The sequence below is a fragment of the Poecilia latipinna genome, unplaced genomic scaffold (assembly GCF_001443285.1).
Source record: "Poecilia latipinna isolate Pla-1442-1.1 unplaced genomic scaffold, P_latipinna-1.0 Scaffold529, whole genome shotgun sequence".
In the NCBI taxonomy this organism is placed as follows: Eukaryota; Metazoa; Chordata; class Actinopteri; order Cyprinodontiformes; family Poeciliidae; genus Poecilia; species Poecilia latipinna.
Genome location: NW_015113145.1, coordinates 398,377 through 418,817, shown reverse-complemented (window position 1 = coordinate 418,817; position 20,441 = coordinate 398,377). Strand labels below are relative to the sequence as shown.

Here is a 20,441-nt window from a genome sequence, read left to right as displayed (position 1 = left end):
ACATTCCTACTGTTAAAATGGTGTTAATCAGTTGCGCTTAGTTGTATGTGCAAGCTGACATTTAAGAAAACAAGAGGAAAGCTAACCAATTAAGGGAGGTCTACCTCAAGTAGAGTTCATTTTCTTCCATTTAAACATCAAGTTCAGGTGAAATTACAGTGTGTGTTTTTTAGAACCGTTTTTATTTACCCAAGTGCAATGATGTTTTTCCTAGCTTTCGCTCATATTCCTTCTTCCTTTCTTCCTCCTCTTTGCTCTAAAAACACAGTGCCATAAGATCGGCTTGCAATCTGCCGTGTAAAATAAGTGATGAACTTGAGAGTACTTATTCTCCCACAACTTCCACAATGTCATTTGTGTCTGCACCTGGCAGCTGTTTGCAGTTCAAACGTTATAAAACCCAATTCACAAGAAAGTAGCGTAAGTTACAGACCATGTGGAGGGCATATTGGGGAAACTGAGCAGCTCCCAAACCAAATTCCTTCGAGACTTGTAGTCACATAAACTGGGACATGACCTGATATGACACATACTGTAATATTTCTTTTGTGCTTGACACATTTTTTTTGTTTTTATTTGCATTTTACAAGAAATTGAGTTGTATGTTGGAAAGACGTGAGGTTTTTACCAGCTACATCAGAATCTGTTGTGGAAACAGTTTGCCCGATCACACTGGGAAAGTTGCTGAGATTGTACCTCTACCTGCCTTTTATTGTATGTGAACAGCTGCCACTGATACACACATGGATGAGTCCAGATAAATAAACACCCAATGTGACGTTGACTACCTTATCTGTTAGACCTGCAGGAGCCTTTCATGATTCAAAATACATTCTGTACAAACCTTCCCAGAATAGTCAATGTATCGATCCAGCATAAGGAGTTTCCAAGTAACACCAGCTCTAATTTCTCTGCTAAACTTCTTTCATATGAGCTCTGCAGCAGACGGGAACCCCTGCTGAGTTTGCAGCTTTTGTTTAAGGGGGAAAAAAAAAAAAAAAAAAAAAAAAAGCTTTATTATTTCTGTGCTTGCTGTGTCCTCCTGGTGGTCAGGTAAGGGAACAGCTCACATACACAAATTTACAGCTGAAGCCTTTAATTGATTATTTTAAATACATATCATACACATAACTTTATAGTGTATTTACACCATAAACTTTATATTAAAAACTACAATTGATCCCAATGCATTGTTGCATTAGTATTCGTTCTCTTTTACTGGGATTTCTGGCTCTGTGGTTGTGCCATACTCACCGTATTTGCAGATGAAAGCTTGACCACTGCTCTGTGAGATGTCCATAGCTCTGGATAGCCTTCATAACCAAACAAATATCTATCTCTGATATCTCTGCTCTTCAATCTTAATGACACTGTTTGCTTCCTACGATTCTCTATCAAACTTCGGAGGTCATCAATGAACAGCTGGATTTATATTATGACTAAATTACACACAGGTGGACTAACTGTCTTTTTAGTGATTAGGTGACTTCTTAAGGCAATTTATTGCCTCTGATTTTACAAGAAATGAAAACCTTGTTCATTTTTTTTCTTCCACTTCACAATTATCAACTGCTTAGTGTTGGTCCAACATAAAAACCTTGACGTTTGTTGACGGAAGGAGAAAAATGTGGAAAACATTCAAGCTTTTTAAAATCTCCAAGGAGAGATTCATGACATGCTTAACAGGAATGCTTAACCTCACAGGTTAATGTGTAAAAGCAACATGAAATAAATAACGTTAATTAACAGTGTTTTCCTATCAGTTTTTATTGTTGACGTGTGTTTTTTTTTTAAATAACTGGAAAAAACTAACGGGAACTCACAGGACTTGTCGCCTTATGAAGCAGATGAGCAAAGTATACTGTCTTCTTGTTGCTTGGTTACTTCCTGTTTGATTTTTTTCCCCCTTTTATTTTTCAAATTTTTCTGTGGCAATGCAAAAGTCACAATTTTAAACAACCTGATTGAATTACATGCAAATAATCGCGTGCATGTGCTTATTCATGTATAGTAATTGTGCATGTCTCGTTCCTTTCATTTGCTTTTATGTATTTTCTTCTCTCCCTGTTTGATCATCTGTCAGACTGTTAAAAAGCCCAACCAAGCCCCCAAGAAAAGATGGTGAACTTTAGGTGTTAAGTGAAATTTCACATTTGATTTAATTTGCTTCGAAGTCCCACCTCACCTCTGTCAAGTGTTAATTCACCAGAGCGTTTCAACTCAGTTCATGTGTCTCATCCCTATACATGCTAAACACACCTAGCACAACAGCGCTAAATAACTCATTTTATTTAGAATTAGCTGATTTTTACGGTAGATTCAGTAATATGTATTAAGTATTCTACATTCTGTTATACATTTGTTCAGCAGATGTTCTTTGGAAACCACCAGAGAAATATACTTTGATTCGACGTCTCACCGCGCTTTTAACAAAGTTATCTCTCCAAGTAGTTTTTTCTTGTCTCTGCAGCATTTTCTTATTCAAGCTGATTTGTCCTTCATACTGTCACCACCAAAGAAAGCAGAGGAGGAGAAAGAAAGAGAGAGAGAGAGAGAGAGAGAGAGAGAGAGAGAGAGATAGGAGAGAAAAAAAGCAGAGCCACAAAGAGCAGTGAACAGCATCTGTAGAGTTGACTATGTAAAGGGCCGTAGGCGAAACTCTGCGAGCGCCACAACTGTATATGGATTGTAAAATAAAAGTCTCTTTAAACATGCAATACGCTGTGTAATAAATATATTTAGCAAGTCTAATAGCGTTAGTGTGTTTTTCAGAAGCAATACTGAGTGAGCTCGCGGCAGAGACTCTGGTTGGATGTTAGGTTCAAGGGAAATGCAATGACCAGAGACCTCAAATGGAGTTTCACAGTAGGTCTATAACATTATTATCATTTTTGACATTGTTTTTGTGGCTTGTTGCTTTTGACTGCCTTCATTGCTCAGGCTTTTCAATACAGTTTTGCAGAGAGATACTTGCACCAGTCTAGTTGTTTGCAAGTAAATGTAAATGCTTTGTCCAATTGATTGCAGTGTTTCTAACCTTGTCAGCAGATCAGACAAAGACAGATGAGACAAAGTTCTTTCCAACTGAAAATGCTTTCCAGTTTTTCTCATCTAAGGATTGCAGGTTAGTTTGCCAATATCTGTAGAAGTGTAAAAGTCCTCTTTTGCACCACCTTTTTTTTAAAGACAGGTCTAAATCAGATTGGATTCTGGCTACAACAAATGTTTTAGTTGCTAAAATATCAAAATATAGTGGAAAGTTCTTGGAAGCAAATCAGTGCTGTCCCTCAGTGTTGAGCCAGAATCTGTAAATAACAACTGGTAAACTGTCATTTAGTTCGCAAATATCTGAAGTTGACATTTGCCTAATGAAGAGTGATAGTAATCTGCGGGAGCCAAGGAGAGCACATCCAGAACCCGCTCCAGTTTCCCGCTTTGCACGGTTAACCTTTGTGGTTCGAATGGGGTTTTTTTGAATATGTTGATGAAATTAGCCCTCTGTGATACGTTCAAGGCAGCGTTTGTGAGTCAGGCTCAGCTCCGGGCAGATGGCAGCAGGAGCGCTGCAGAAGGTTTGCTTGATATTCATCAGGAGAGCTGACCTCTGCCATGATGTATTCTAGCATCCAACAAACTTACCTCTGTGTTCCCTTCTGCATAATGAACGGATGCAGAAAGTGGAAAAACAGGCATCTCAGTTTCATCTTTGCCTCTCTGCAGTCACCGGTTGCTTGGGTAAAATGGAAAGCGTAGAAAGTGTTGCAGAGTCAATCAATAAAGTTCATGTTGTATGATGATAAAGAAAATGCCCTCGATCTCACACTATAAAAGTGTCAGTAAATAAGTTTGTTTTCTTTTTCTCTTTAGAAATGTGGAGTTGTTAACAGAAAATGTTTGACTTTAGGTTGTGGCAACCTTCTACCTAAAAACCACCAAGATAATATATTTGTGTTTAAAAAAATAAAAATAAAACACATATCCTTTACAAAGCAAAGCACATAAGAAAGAAACTGAATTACAATAAACACAATGATTCATAAAATCTACAATTTGTCGCATTCACGTAAATATTGATGCATAAAAGCCAAACAGCCTCAGTTGTCATGTGTGATGCACACAATGCCGAAATGACCTTTATTTTACTACATGTACCTGATGCTTCACTCTCTCTAATTTTCTGTCAATCAGCACCCAAAAAGCTGCTTCATTATTGCTTAAAGTTTTTGAAGAGCCAGACTGTTACAGACAGAGAAACAATGAGTGCTATATAAACTATGTGATATTGACAATCCTGGCTCAAATTCCTGTCAGTCTGCAATATTGACCAAACCATATTTGGACCTTTGGGCTTGCCGTAAGCTATAAATGGGGAAACAGCAAACATTGAAGAATGAACTCTGTTCAGATGATTAACAGTGATTTTTTTTTTCTTTCTAAGATGCTAATAACCATGAATACTACAATTTTCACAATGATTCCCATAATGATTATTTTTCTTACATTTTTTGTTGTTAAATGAACAGCTATTTGATTTTATATTCTATATTGCATCGCTGATCATAGAAATAATACACCACAACATGCCTATTTTCAGGTATATTGTTAGAAGCATTTCTTATTCAGTGAATTTCCTCTTTGCCATACATGCATTGCCTGCTGAACATGTTCTGAGGCTGGCCATAAACATATTCATCTGGTCTTTTTCTGACATTGTTCTCAGGCCGGCGCCATACAAAGGTAAATTAAAACCATCCCCATGATATGTTTATGATAACAGGAGGAGTTTAAGGTTGTTTTCTCCCGGCAGGCAGAAGGCACACACAAGCACAGTGTCCCGCACATGCACACCAGAATGAACCCCGCTGGGCTGTGCCATCACATTTTGCAGGGAGCTCTGTTATTGTCGCTCACATAGACGCGGGCAAACACACCTGGCACACTGTAAGCATGGATGTGATACCTGTGAGAATGTGTCACCCAGCACTGTTCCCACTGCAGTAGTGGGAGCAGTGAAAGGATATGTGCTTTCTTGTTTGTGACTTTGAATGTTTGTGTGCACCTCAGTTGATGCAGGATGGATCATATTTTTTATTTGTGTAAAATAAGAGAGAAGTTGTTAATTTGTGAATGCTGAAAAATTATATTTGTGTGTGAGTGCATGCTCAAAAGTGCGCGTGTGTGTGTGTGCGTGTGCGCGTTTGTGTGTGTAAGTGAAGAAGGGGGTGATATAGGACAGGTGCTTTAAGAGAACCCCTTTGACTCTTTGTCTCGTCACTAATTGGGTTTAGGGTCTGTATATGCACATGTGTGTGTGTGTGTGTGTGTGTGTGTGTTGGTTTGTGCAGAAGTGTATTCTTGTGTACTCATGGGAAAGCTTTGCCTTTTTTGCAATCCTATTCTTTGACTACCTGGGTTTTCACCATACCTCAGAATACTCAGAATATTGTCTGAAAGGGCTGAAGGAAAATACTTCCTAGCAGTGTGCACACATTTGAGACTTTTACAGCGTTCACAGCATTTTGCAAGGATTTTTTATCTTTTAAGATAAAAAAACAAAAAAAAAACATTACGTGTATGCAATCTTTGAAAATTTTTTTTTTCTAAAATATTTTGATCATGCCCTTTAAAACAATTATATTCCATAATCCAACTTGGACATATCTACTACTAAAATGAAACGATCAGTTTAATACGTTTGAGCTGATATAAAGCAAGCCCTTTATAAATCTTACTGAATATAAAATTACTATTTATCCACAAAGTGAGATGACAAGTCAGTCATGTTCACACAACCAGTTTACTAAACAGTTCACTTTCAACTTTACCTAATTTCCAATTTCCAAACACATTTAACCTGCTAATACCAACTTTTGGCTTATCCTGAGTTTTCCTTGAGTTAGAGTGCCTTGCATTGCACAAATGGAATCCTACTCTTATCTTAATTAGATTTACAAAACCCAGCTAACCTTTCTGAATTAAGCGTGCTACATAACAAAGTTCCAAATTGTTGACACAGAGAACTTTTGTCACAGCCTTCCTGCTATTTGCTGAAAACTGGATCTCTCTTACCCTCAAGTTTCAGATTGTTCAGGAGAAATCAATGTCCCCTTTAAAATAAGGTGTTTCCCCTGACTTAATTTTAAACATCTCATTGATGCTAAAAAGAGCAAAGTATGAATCTTCATTCTGTAACAGCTTCTACAATGAAGAGTGCTGTTGTCCGCACCACCTGGCAGGAGCTCAATATAGTTCATTTATGGATCAAAAAAGAAAAAAAAAAGTCACAGTTTGGAGCTTCTGACTGATAGGTGAGCTGTCAGGACTGATGAAGCAGAAAATTGTGAGATTTCCGTCACCAATCTCTTGGTGCTCATATTTGTCTGCCATCCAAAATGTTCTTATTACAGACAAAGTGGTCATTTTCTTCTGTGAAAACTCATATAAGAATTACAATATAACTTCTGCATAAAACTTGTTTAAAACAATGATGGTTTTCTCTCACAGTGTACAAGTAGTCATGCATTCACCAGCTGGGACCTTGGTCTACAGCCTGAGTGGGAGTTCTTGGCTTAGACAAAGAAGACACAGAAAAATTATTTTAAGGATGATTCTGGTATTGGTGAGATATTTTTTGTATCACCATTACAGTCAGTTGTTTTTGTAACACTTTAGATTCAGCTTTGATTTATTCAAAGATGATAGTGCTTAGTTTTTTGTTTGTTTTGTTTAGTTAAATTCTGAAAATATTGGAGTTTAATTAAAAAAAAAAAAATCAGTGGCAAAAATGACTATTTCCATATATTTTTGGGTTCCATTTATGTCTTATAAATGGCCATTTGAAACAACACAAGTTAAGCGTTTCTCCCATCACTAAATTTGCTTATTTTGGGGGGATTAAAAGGATGAGTAAACTCATTCAAGATAATTTGTGTCAGTTCCTACTCCAAGGAAGAACATTGTTAGTGCATTCTCTCTAAATTTGCATGCGCCTAAGCAAGCTGAATCGTGCCTGCCACCCACTAGCTATTTTCCACCTGGTGCCCACCTACACCCACAATAATGAAGCAGAGCTAAGGATAAACACAAATACAGACACAACAGAGTGCGCATGGTGGTCACACTCTTCAGATTAACCTCTATTCACACTGGTGAGACCCATTGTCTTTACCCGGAGCTCTCTGCATCCAGAGCACAACTCGGACACCGCTCTGAAACAATGGTAATTGTGACCTATCTTCTTGAACAGTAGCTCTGTTTTGGTTTGGACTCTTTGAGGTCAGAACTCCAGGTCAGTCTGCATCAACCTGAAACAAAAACAGAGGCAATTAATGTCCCAAAGCCTCCAGCAAGACATGTCAAGGTGTGTGGTTCAAGGAACGTGTTTGTCAAAGTTGTTCAAAAGTTGAACAAACGTGTTTCAAGCTAAACTGGCGATTAACTTTAGCTTCCACCGTTTCAAAAGTAGCAATCAAGACATTTGAATACTTGGATTGTAGTTTCTTCGTAACACGTCTTTAATAATAATAAAGGAATTGCCACCCGTATTTCAAGAACAGGTTATCCTTGACTTTAACTTTCAAATCCTTCTGCATTTGGATCAGGTGCTTTTTCAAGGCTTATCCACAGATCTTACTCTGTATTAATCTCACAAACGGAAAGGGATATGAAAGACACCTTGCCTGCACTCATAGAGATAAATCATTAGGAATTTTGACATGTGTTTGAGATCATTATCCCCAGACGGAAGCCACGCATGAATCTTTCACCCAGGTGTAATGCTTGCTTCCACAGTTTTGCAGCACATATTTCGCTTCTTGAAAATATCTTCTAAAATATTTAGATGATTTAGAAAACATGGCTTCATATGTGCTAACATGAGAGCAGAGCAGAACTGCAGCTTTGCAGAGTGGACAGAAGATTTCTTAGTATTTTGTGCAATCAAATGGGGTTATTAGGTTCAATCAGCCCTACAAGCTGGTTTTGAAAGTCCAAACTTGACCTTCATCATTTACGTTAACTCTCATTTTGTAATTGCGTTATGAATTCAATCATAAACTCTACAATATACCTGAGTGCTAAGCACCTACTTTGATGTTCCCATTGATGAAATTTAACGGAACGGGGTTGGAAGAGTTAAAGTACACCTAATGGATAGAGACGTTAATCCCACTGCTTTAAGCAAGTCAAAACGTCAAGATGCTACAGCAAAACTTTCAACATTTTGTCACATTTAGGGGACAAACTTTTGTGTACAATTTAATATAGCATATATGTGAAGTGGTGCTAAGGTAAGTCATTGTATTAAAAAATTATATAAAGTAAAAATCTGAAACTAGAGGTGTGCTTTGGTCCCAACCCCCTTATTCAGATACCCCTAAATTAACTTGATTGTTATGAATTGCCTTCAGAAATGACATAATTAGTAAAAGAAGGTCTGCCTTTCTGTAATATAATTTCATAATAAATCCAGCTGTTCTGTGAGGTTCTCAGAAGTTTAAGAAAATTATGGAGAAAATTGTTGTTACTTCCCAGTAGCAATTAACATGCAACACATCTGTTGTGATGACGCCGAATGTGAAAGTAGGCGTTCAAACAATTTTATGCAGAAGTGCTATGTGTATGGCAAAGCACTTTCCATCATCTTCATAAAAATGGCGGTGGCAACGTCATGACAAGGAAGCGGGTCAAAGTTCATTAGAAATTGATGGAGATGAACACAGGATGTTGCTTTTCATCTGATCTGACAGAATTGAGTCGTTTCGCAAAGCAGCAGAGAAAATGCTGCACTTTCCTTCTTTCTGTGCACATAATAAATAAATTACATTGATGTTTGTGACAAAAAAAATATATATATATATATATATATATATATATATATATATATATATATATATATATGTAAATGTTCAGTGTATGAAAACTCTTATGAGGCCATACAAAAAAAGTCTGGTACCTTTTTTTTTTAAGAACTAAGAGTTCAGTTCTTTCATTCTGAACAATCTTTAAGTGGTCATGCTCTTCCTTTACTGGTTTATGAAGATTATTACCTCACAAACAAAACAAGTTGTAAATGATGCTCAGGGAACTGAATTCATCTCGAACTCTACTACGGGAAGTAGAAATTTCAACCAATGACATTTGCTAATTTGTATTTCCAAATAAACATTAAGAAACTATAGAATTTTTTGCTTTACTTTGCTATTGTTTCTTCACAATCTTGTAATCATGGAGACAGAAAGAGAAGGAGGTAAAGAGGCAGAGGGGAAGAGGAGATCAGGTTTCTCGGCAGCTCTGTACCCTAATCCTGGATTTGGAAACGGGATGAGAAGAACACAGGTAAGTACAAACAACAAGCAATTACAGCACTGACATAGAATTGAAAGGTGGGGGGAGAGCAGCTAGACAGGAAACGGGGAATCTCATAGGTTGTGAGAGGGGTTGGTTAGATGTAGGTGGGATATAAATACCTGCAGTAGAGTAGGGCAGAAAAATGCTGAGGGCATGACAGATGCTGACTTCCATTGATCGACGAAGGTTATAACAGACCAGCAGGGCTGCATTGTTTAGCTCTCATTAGAGGAGACTCACATTTCAGCAGGTGTAATAGTGATTTTAAATCGAACAGGAACCATTTTGGTATTCACCTCGTTTGAGGGTAGGGTTCTGCTTAAAACTTTAAAGAGTTTTGGTGGAGTTGCTGAAAGGAAAAAAAAAGTAACCTCTCGCAGTTTTCTACCCTCATATTCCCCACAAGTGCCTCAAGGGAGACACATGCTTGACTGAGCCAGAGAAAAAAGGACAAGAAAAGAAGACGATACTCGAGGTGTAAGACAACTAACGCAGCCAGGAAAAGACAGCAGAACAAGAGAGGCCAAAGAAGACGAGACGGAATCTCAAGAAAGAAGGCAAGATGATAGATTTTAGGAATGCAATTTAGAGAAGAAAACGTCAATGGAAGACAAGACCAAATAAAGTGAGTTATTGTGCGTTTAAGAAAAGAAAGCTTTTTAAGAGACAGACATCAGTTAACACTAAGACTGCTAAAGAAAGCCAAAGAAACATGGCATGTCAGGGATTTGGTGCTGATTCCTTCACCCCGCTGGCAGGCGATTCACCCTTACCAATCCTCATGCACCATGGCAGCACCGGTGACTGTTTACCGGCCACGTCCCATGCTCATGGTATGGTTTCTGCAGGTAAATCAAGTCCGCAATGTTCTTCCTACTTGTTATGCGCTGACTTTGAGATGATACTTCTATTGTTAAGGGTTATTTCTAAATTCTTTTAGCTCAATTGATGTCTTTGTCTTTTAAGCTCCTTTAATTTTTTTAGACCACAAAAGCTTACAAAAACGCTTCGCAGCAAAGCTTTTGAAAGCGTAATTAACATGAACCTTAATCCACATTGTGTTGTTGAGATGCTAAATCCCAGCTGTAGCGATGAAGGCCAAGAACAATCACTCTAATCCTTCTCTTCCAGGAAAGATATAAACTTTTGATTTCCTGAGCATCGACATCCCGTCAGGCATATCTAACTAATCATAACTGTTATCACTGGTACATGTTGGGGTAAAGACAATTCCTATAGACCTGAGGTTACATGCCACTTTGTCCTTTAAAGCCTATTAAGAAATAATAACAGATAAAATTCTTTATCGTAATAAAAGTTTATTGAATTTATTCATCAATATTACTTGATTTAATTCTTAAATTATGTATTGGCAGTTTAAGACACACATACATGTTAAAGTCTAATCAAAACATATTTCTTCCAGTAAATTAAATGAAACTTTGATGCATTTTTTTTTAAATCTGAATTTAATCATAAAAAAATTTATCTGATATGTTACTTTGGCACAGCAATCTGGGGATAATTGTTTCAATCTCCCCGCACTCTTCCTCATGACGCAACATTGTGGACAAACATTTTAATTGTGATTGAAGTTCCTTCTAAATGCAAAGACTCACAAGAGATGGGATGGGATCATACAGAACATGTTCATGTAACAGATGCAAAAAGGGAACATGTGAAATTAAACACATATGTTTCACAAGTAAGACCAGTCAGAAAGCCATAAGATGGCACCTTATTTATCTTTGTTTTCACCGAAACACATTGCCATTAGTACTTTGTGTTGATCTTAACAATGGCAGTGAGCATTCATTAGTGCCTGGAGTGAGCTAAAAAAAAAAAAAAAATTGCCTGAAGATGAACCATGAATAATTATGCGGTTAGCAAGATCATTTACAGCGACATGCAAATCGGAGCTTTTGATAAAAGCCATCATCAAAGCATGTGTCTTGTTTTGTCACCCGATCTGTATTCCTCCCAGCATCATCCCACAGCAGTATAGGCAATGAGTAACAAATCAGTAAAACAGCTCACAAATCCTTGCAATGCCTATTATTTCTGGTGGAGTGTAAACTGGACAACTTATTAAAACAACTTCCTTCTCTTACCAGACAGTTAGGACAGATGTTATAATTATATACGACTAATAACCCTTTGACTGAAAATGGCTTTAACTTGAATCCAGAAAAAACATGAAAAATATCAGTTTTAATGAAGTCACTGTTTGATACAGTATTCAGTCTTATTCAACATCATGTGATGTTTTTCTAATTGTCTATCAAAATCTAACATTTCTTTGTGTGTTGTAAATTATCAGACATCAGTGACATGGCGACATTTAGTGAATGAGCTGAATGCTTCTATATTTAGAACCAGTGTTTTCTGCATGGGAAATAAAAACAGGTTTTGTTTTTTTCTTGGCTTTCTGCATCAGTATCGTCAGGATTGTCCCTGGGTCAGACCTCCAAGAGGTCCCACATGCACCTGTCCACTTCCTCTCTTGGGAACGCCCTCAGTAACGCTCCTCCAAGTTTGCATTACCCAGTCACCCCCTGCCACTACAGCAACCAGCAAGCAACCTATGGCATGATGACAGGTGAGCAAATGAGGTCAAAGAGTTTCAAATTAGTTAGTAAATCAGCAAAAACAGGGAAAAATGTACGCTGTTATTTTACACCAGTTTTATCCAAATGCAAAAATGGCCAATATGCAGTATAACTACTCAGTTAGAGTAGTCATACTGTAAAGAATGCTGTGTACCGATCCGGTAGACAGCTAACTCAAATAAGTGTTTTTGTCAGAAGCAACAAATTGTATGACATTAGAAAGTAACTCAGAAAATAATACCATGATGACACCCTGGAGAAGCCTTAGTCTTGACTAACAAGAAAATGTTTAATTTGACTGCATTTGTTCAGTGCAGAAAAAAAAAGCATATTAGTGGTTCAATTAGTGGCACCCCAACAATAATTAAAGTTTTTAACAATGAAAGGCCTGACAAGTCACCAAGGGCAACAGGTCAATTCACCCCTTTGCCAGTTTGTACCCCAATTTCATACTCAAATCCTAAGATTTCATTTCCTTCCCTTGTACATCAACTTGGAAAACAATAACTTGCTAAACATTTGTCGTATATTGCAATGTTGAAACAGATTTTGATTAACCCAAATTACATTGAATTCATCCACAACTGTGTTTTATCAGCTCTAATTAGATGCTGCGTGCTTCTTTTCCTTGCAGCCCAGGAGATGCTTTCTGCCAGTATATCTCAGACTCGTATCCTGCAGACCTGTGGCGTCCCTCACCCCAACATGGTGAGTGCTGCAAATCCATTACAAGGTAAAGAACAGACCCACACTCTGCACACTCACTCGAACATTCACTCATTCCCTCGCTTGCAGGCTAACTCCATTAAATTAGGCAGGAAATGTGTTTACTTTGTGATTAGTTTCAAGTTTGCTGTCAGATAAAATTAAATGAGGACTTTATTACCTTTCTTTTGAGCAATCTGGTGCTGCAGCTGACCAAAACTGACAAATGTCTTGCTAATTCCTTTTAATCCTCTCAGGAGCTGAGGTATTTAGCCGTTAGCAGGAGCAAAAGTTTCAATGCAGGTTTTAACTCTTTCTATTCCCAGAAACAATGTTTGTTTCATTCAGTTTCTGAAGAATTTGATCAGTGGTTTTGATATAAATTTATATACAACTTTTCATAATTTGTTAAACAATAGTTTCATACTCAAAGAAGCCTGTCCCCTGAAAATAATTTACATTCATTGACAATGTTTTCTGTTGCATCTGACATTACTTCCAAAGCTAATGGCTTTAATTATTTGAGGTCTATCTCAGCAAGATCCACTGTCTGTCTGGAGCAATTTGACAGTATTGATCCATTTATGCTGTCAAAGACTGTGCTTAAAGGACATTAAGATGAAATTAAAGAGGCACACCTTCCGCACCACTGGGAGGAAGGAAGACTAATTCGTCACTTCAATGATCTTAGATTTTCTTCTGGCCAGTGAATAAATGGTGAAATCAGGCCACTAAAGATAGGCCTGTGTGCAGATTTTGTTGTCAGCTTTAAAGAAAGGAACAAAATGAAGGTATCTGGATTAATACATGCCAGCACAAAAAGATATTGATTCACATGAGGAGAAATAAGTGTTACCATTAGGTGGACTGACAGGCCACATCATAAAGAAATATCAGTACGGAATGTAATGAGATGTGAATGAAGCGTTAAAGTGGGATCTTGGTGTGGATAGTCGCCTCTCATGAATCACCAAAATGAGGCTTATTCAATTTGCTCAAAGAGATTTATGGCTCAAAAGAGGATATAGAGTTGGTATTGTAACTTGTGAAAAATGTTAGATAAAAAAACAAGACCTTTTTGTGCCTAAGATATGCAAATGTTGTTTTTTTTTTTCATTAACAATAGAAAGATTTCAGCATGTGTAGCACGAGTTATCATAGAATACTAAGCAGGGTCATTTTTGCTTCTTTTGCTGTTGTTTAGCTGCGCTGATGAAGATTCAGGCATGCTGTGTGTTTCTGCTTTCAGGAGCAGCAGTATGTAGAACATTGGGTTTTCAGTCCAAGATGGCCAGGCATTAGTAAAGAGATAAGACAGTGATGTAATAAAAATGTAAGGTATGTCAAAAGCAATGACAGCAGGTTCAGTGTTACTTTATTTTGATCAGGGGTGACAGCGTTTTTATTTTGATAGCTCTAAATTGACTCAATAGTACAGGGAAAAACAATCAATTGGAAAATGTTGTAATATAAAATCTTGAAAAAAAAATATTAATATTAAATTTTACATTAGACTTAGGACACTTTTTTAATTACAGTAATTCATTAAAGTGAATTACCAAGACATGTATGGGTTTAAATTGTTTCATTAGTAGTAATTAAATCAGTTGGCAAAGAATAATACTGACTGGATGTTAAATGCAAGCATAATGGAAAACAATTTTGACTATTTCAGATTTTGCTCATGTCAATAAAAGTTTAGTTGGGAACTCAGAGCAGCAGACCAACTGGCATGACATTGAGAGCAAATCATTTCCAAACTCTTTCTGGAGAAAAGATTTTAGCTGTTTTTGTCATTTCAGGTATTTTATATTAAAATTTTGGATTTCAGAAAGGAGCTTCTGCTCCCTTATTCCAATCTTTAAGCCTTTATAGCTCAGGAAAAAAAAATGTTCACCACGGTGCACCCAGTTTAGATATTTTCCCTTTTATTTGCAGGGTAGAATTGCAATGTATATTATGCACTTTTCAGTGAACACGCACATGGATCTATGCAGCAATTCTGACTTAAGAGCTAAACTTCAGCCTTAAATTATTCATACACCTCGCAGATATGCATTTGAAAGAATATACATTAATCAAAAAGTTTTCTCTGGTTGGAAGTATATATGAAAACTTTCTACAGCTATCCCTACAGTGCGCCATCCTGTCAAGTCAAAGGCCTTATTTCATCTTCTGCTGTGGCTGATTGGCAAAACAGAGCTAAAGAAAGAATGAAAGTTAAACCTGACGTAGAGTAAAACCAGTTTTTAGAAGGACAACAAGTAGGTACTGTTAGATAAGGCAGTGGCTATAACAAAACCAAGCCTTATTAAAAAAAGAACTGCTGTGAATATGCATTCAAGTGTAGCTGTTGCAATGCCTATTTTGTGCACTTTTCAATTTTTTTATGCCTTTTGGCTTTACTTAAGGAAAGAGCAAAACTCGGGCAAAAAGGCTATCAAGAAGCCTTCATACAGCCAGTGAGTCCACTTGTGTAATGGTGGGAGGGCGGTGGGGAGTGACTGCTGCCCGATACGTCTGCATAGCACACAAACAACCGCCGTGCTCGCTGTAGCATGGCTGTTTCCCCAGGGAACATCAGTGGATGCATTAGGTAGAGCCCAGGAAAGGTCCACTTTCTCTTACCAGCTCAGGGTGGGGGGTGGAAAAAATACCTTAAGGTGTGTTAACTAGAAAAATATTTTTTTTTTATTCTCTGGGGTGAACAAGAAAAGTTTCTCCGAAGAAAGAAAAGCACAAAACTTTTAAATATTTTCTTTGAAATGTTGTATTGCAGATATGAATAGGGGACAAATGGGGAGTGGTAGGAAAAAAAAACGATATATTGTCTTTAAAATTTATACGAATAAAAATGTCAGATTTCCTTCTCCCTTTATTTTGATACCTCAGAATAAAATGAATTGTAACTAATTGGCCTCAGAGGGAACTAGTAAATAATTTAATAAGTAGTTGGCACAACTGAGTGGTGCTAATCAGATGAGTGGGAAATAGAAAACCTATCTGCCTCAGAAACCATCCAGCCACGAGTGTTGAAGTTACCAGGTCATAATGACATTGATTAGGATTAATGTCGATTTCTCAAAGCTGTCTAATATTCAGGCTGCATGTAACATCATAAATTGTGTGAATAACAGCACAAACAGTACATTTTTGAAAATGTCAGTGATATAAACACGTTTGTCACGGTACAGAAGCACACCTTTATGAATAGATTATCTATTGCATACATTAGATAACACTTTTTAACAATAATTTTGCAGGCAGGCATTGTAGTGTGATGGCAGCTTGCTGTCCAGGCAATATCCTGTCTCTCCCTGAGTAGCTGCAGGGTTAGGCTCCTGTGTCTGAACGGAAAGAATTGATAAAGACTTGGTGGGTGACTGGTTTTTATGAGGTGTGTCTGCAGTGCCAGCCAGACATTTATCAAAATCAGTCGGATCCGTTTTCAACTTTGCATTGAAACTCTAATTTTTGTTTTTATAGGGTTAACTGGATATGAAACAATCGCCATTAATTTTTGATTAAATTATATCAGGATTGTTTTATAATATATATACATTATGGTAAAATCATGATCAAAACTTTCCTGTCGTGGCATGCACCTGAGCGATAGCAAAGAACAGCGCCGATGTGCTTCATAGACTATCTGACTCTGCCTTTCCAGCTCGAATACATTTTCCAATCCTTTGCAATCTAAGATTGTCCTCCACTCATAATAAGGAACACCCAACTGAGTGCAAGTTTACCAAGCTACCTCGACAGTTTTGACCTGAAAGCAGGAGCTGGGCAGTTTGAACTTGAACACAGTTGGGTTCCAACAAAACATCCAATTTGGACGACTCCAAACTCAAACCTGCTGAAAATGTATGGTACACATATATTTCCAAAAGCCAAGTCTTTGCTAGGATGATAGGAGTAATTGTTACAAGACCGTGCTGATGGTCACAAAGAGTGTGAGATTTCTTTCTAGTTGCTAACAGACAATTAACCACACATCGCATGCAGAACATTCACAAATACTCACACTTTTCATTTCTAAATATCAGTAAAGATATTTATTATATTATCAAGCCAACATGAAAAAAGGGGAACAGAACTACAATAAAATTTGGCTATTTATATGAAAAAAATGGTAGAAAAACTGACTTGGCGCCATGAGCCAACTAACAAGGAAAGGATGACATTTTCATTTTGCATGGCTCACTGTGGGTGTTATAACGTTCAAATGGTCCTGACACGAATAAAAGTTATGCAATTGTTCCAGTAAGAATATTAGTTTGATCACTCAGTGGTTTTATAATTGTCCTCATGCAATTAGAATTATGCATTTCATAGACAATTGGCCATCGTGTTTCTCTCTGAAGCTCAAAAACAAATCATGGCATCTGATTCCTCCCTGCATGACTCTCTGGAAGACGTCTGTCATTAATCTGTCATGCATAATTACCAGCAAGAGCCATCGCCTGCACTCTTAAGTACTTCATTCCAAAAGCTATGGTAAAAAATGTTGAATAGAAGCAGTGGATTTTATTTTTTGCATTTCATCAGAATGCAGAGTTTTAAAAGATAAGTGCAAGCAGGGAACTCATCTGTGCGCGGTAATCCTGAAGCCAAAGGTGAGTTTTGTTAAATTACCGGTAAACTTCAGCATATTGTGCTAAGTGACAGGGAAAAGAATAGCTATTCAGCAAGTCCCTTAAAAATTGAGATTAATTTAGCACTCATGTCACAGACTACCTTGTTCAGACTCCGCACTCTGTTTTTATCAGTAAATTGAACTGGCTCAGCTGTCACCCAAGTGTGCAGCTTCAAAAAGAGAACCAATTTCGCACAACAAATATCTCCACAAGCGCAGCGGTGGGCACTGATTGTGTGTGTGTGCCTGTCTGTAGATGCAATAATGATAGCTTAAGTCTACATGCTGTTTCACGAAAAGAAGATGAAGAGGGAGGCACTGATTAGGTTTAAACCTTCTATTCACTAAAGGGTGGAAATTGTCATTATGAGGTGTTTATCTAAGAAACACATTCAATCAAGCTCATAAAACTGCAGTCGTTCTTCTCAGAGGTTTTGCAAAAAGAAACTCAAGTCCTGGCTTCCAATAAAAGACTTTAAAAGATCCACAAACATTTGGAGGACTAAGAATTTTTTAGAGACACTGATAAAAGAAACCCGCTGTACTGTGCAGACTTCAGAACAATAGTGTAAAACCAGCATCATGGAGATCAAGGAACACACCAAATAAAACTGGGACCTGTAGGCCTGCATACAAAATTCTGTGTACAGGGGGATGGGGGGAGGGAATCATTGAAAACCAGCCTAACAACACTGTCCTTATGGTGAAACAGAGCGGTGGCAGTATCATTCTTAGTGTATGTGTGTGTTCAGCAGAGACGGGAAAGTTTGCCAGAGTCGATAAAACGAAGTAGATAAATAAATACAAGGCATTGCAGATTAATCACAAAGTCCGTAGATTACTCATGTTTTAGAATGGCCTAGTTAAAGTTCAGACCTGCTGTTCAAAGAAATTTTTTTAAACAGACTGAGAATCAGATATTTTTGCAAAAAAGAATGAACAAGAACTCAGAGGTGGCTTGTGGCTTAACTTTCAGAAGCTTTCTGCCAGTCTTTGGGCGTCTCTAAGTGTCACACCTTCACTACATCATCTTTCTGTCATACTTTCCTCTCTGCAGGCTCTCTGACTCCTTGCATATATAAGTTTCCAGACCACGGACTCAGTAGCAGCTCTTGTGCTCTGAGCCACGGTTTTTCCTCGCTGCCGTCGACACTCCTTTCAGCCGACGAGGTCTCCGGGGGCCCCGGCGGAGAAGTGAAAGGTGACGCACATCGGAAAGGGATGCGGGAGCAGGAAGAAGCCCCCCCTATGGACTCCCTGCAGATACGAGAACTGGAAATGTTTGCTAATGACTTCAAAATACGCCGGATCAAACTGGGTGAGTACATCCTACAGCAACCTGCTATGTCTTCATCTAAATTTTGCTTTGTTTTGTTCTGCTCTGTATTTTTTTTTTTTTCCGGCAATCATCTTGCTTCCCCACTGCTGGCTGCATTCTGTGAGGCATTGCTATTTCTATTTTATTTTGACCCCAGGCTACACTCAGACTAATGTAGGCGAGGCTCTTGCCGCAGTACACGGCTCAGAGTTCAGCCAGACCACGATCTGCCGCTTTGAAAATTTGCAGCTGAGCTTTAAGAACGCCTGCAAACTCAAGGCCATTCTGGCAAAATGGCTCGACGAGGCTGAGCTGGCTGGTGGTGAGTCACACGAATCCACTCCATCATCCCCCATGCAGTGTTTATTTACAGTAGGTGTCATCTTTATCCAGTAACATTAAACCTGCACCTTTGATTTGTTGCCATAGTATTTTATATAAGTGGTATTACTAGGATGGGGTGCTAAAAATGTACGTTCTTGTTCCATTTTTACCAGTGTACTATGACTTTTTTTTTTTCTGAAGATGAACGAGAAGACAGCATCTGAAATAGAAGCTTAGTTTTCATCTGAGAAACGGGATTATGCAACATCTCAAAAGTATGATGTCTAAAAAATGTATATACACAGTACCTGGCAAAAGTCTTCACACCCCTCAAACCTTTGTTTATGTTGTCATGTTGTGGCAAATATGCTTAATATGAGAAGCAGCAAAACAATTTAAAACATTGTGCTGAAAACTTTCTATGGCAAGAACATTATTAGGATTTTTAAAGATTTTTCTTGTTAAAATCTCAGAGTATCATTTGAATGTAAATGCTAAGAGATAAACCAAAACAGTGTGTTCTGAAACAGTATGTAAGTGTCTAAATATGTTAATAGATAAATCAGGTTTGAAAAAGTGAAGCATAAAAGAAATCTTACATATATCTTCAAAATTTTATCTTTGGGTTAATGTAATTACAGACGTAAATGCAACATTTCTGCTGTTGGTTGATTTCACAAGTCAATTATTTACTTTGCAGAATTTAAAAAAAGAGAATATCTGCTGCTATTTGAGAGAGCTAAGTCAATTGATGTTTAATTAATTAAGACTAACTCAGTCAAAATGAGAAGCGACAAAATTAATTAGGAAATTTATGTGAACAAAGCTGTGCTTGAATTTTGTAGCATTTGAATGTTTTTTTTTTTCAATCCCTCCTAAGCTTCAATGACAAAACACTCTGACTTCCTTGTAGCGTTGTACAACGATAAAACTGGAATGAATGAGCGAAAGAGGAAAAGGAGAACAACCATCAGGTATACTTTGTGAGGATGAAAAGTGTAAAACCATCCAGTTCACTCAGTGTTTAAGGATTTTTGCTTTCTGCTTTTTGTTCCCTGTTTGATTCTGCAGCCTGGGAGCTAAGGAGGCCCTGGAGCGAAGCTTTGTGGAGAAAACTAAGCCATCCTCTCAGGAAATAGCCCGGATAGCCAAAGGGCTCCATCTGGAGAAGGAGGTGGTCAGAGTCTGGTTTTGCAACAGACGCCAAAGAGAGAAACGTGTCAAAACGAGCCTGAGCCTGAGCTCCTGTTTGACCAAAATCAGTCCAAACTGTCTCACACAAATAAGTAAAACCCAAAGACCACTGACTTAAACTGAAGCGCTAAAGTGGCTTCTGAGCTAATGCGACGGAGGCTCTTTCATGACCACAACTTTTCAGGCAGATCCAAGAGTAATAAATTCAGTAACATGCAGCAATGGTGAAACGAAAAACGTTTGTAAAAAAAAAAAAAAAAAGAATCCCCTGTGTTTCTTGTATTAATTATTAATGTATCAAAAT

The 20,441-nt window shown here is 37.7% G+C and overlaps 1 protein-coding gene across 6 annotated transcripts; it reads left to right on the top strand.

The window, feature by feature from the left end:
* The first annotated feature begins 2,762 nt into the window (after positions 1-2,762).
* Positions 2,763-20,398, top strand: pou1f1 (POU class 1 homeobox 1). Of its 6 annotated transcripts, none has more exons than XM_015040823.1 (8): positions 2,763-2,865; positions 9,232-10,196; positions 11,786-11,947; positions 12,592-12,690; positions 18,359-18,619; positions 18,777-18,941; positions 19,857-19,917; positions 20,015-20,398. In XM_015040823.1, the coding sequence occupies exons 2-8, from the start codon at positions 10,061-10,063 to the stop codon at positions 20,253-20,255; spliced, it is 1,125 nt and encodes a 374-aa protein (XP_014896309.1). In that variant the 5' UTR covers positions 2,763-2,865; positions 9,232-10,060; the 3' UTR covers positions 20,256-20,398. The 6 variants fall into 6 exon arrangements, with proteins under 6 accessions (XP_014896309.1, XP_014896314.1, XP_014896311.1 ...); XM_015040825.1 differs by lacking the exon at positions 2,763-2,865 and having other exon boundaries at positions 8,896-9,336; positions 9,755-10,196; XM_015040824.1 differs by lacking the exon at positions 2,763-2,865 and having other exon boundaries at positions 8,896-9,336; positions 9,729-10,196.
* Positions 20,399-20,441: the final 43 nt, after the last annotated feature.

What these genes read in the sequence shown, in the direction of transcription:
- pou1f1 (XM_015040823.1), top strand. Translation starts at nt 10,061, where the DNA reads ATGGCATGTCAGGGATTTGGTGCTGATTCCTTCACCCCGCTGGCAGGC. An exon ending in TGCTGCAAATCCATTACAAG is followed by an intron (nt 12,691 to 18,358) that starts GTAAAGAACAGA and finishes TCCTCTCTGCAG; the next exon opens with GCTCTCTGACTCCTTGCATA. An exon ending in AATACGCCGGATCAAACTGG is followed by an intron (nt 18,620 to 18,776) that starts GTGAGTACATCC and finishes TTTTGACCCCAG; the next exon opens with GCTACACTCAGACTAATGTA.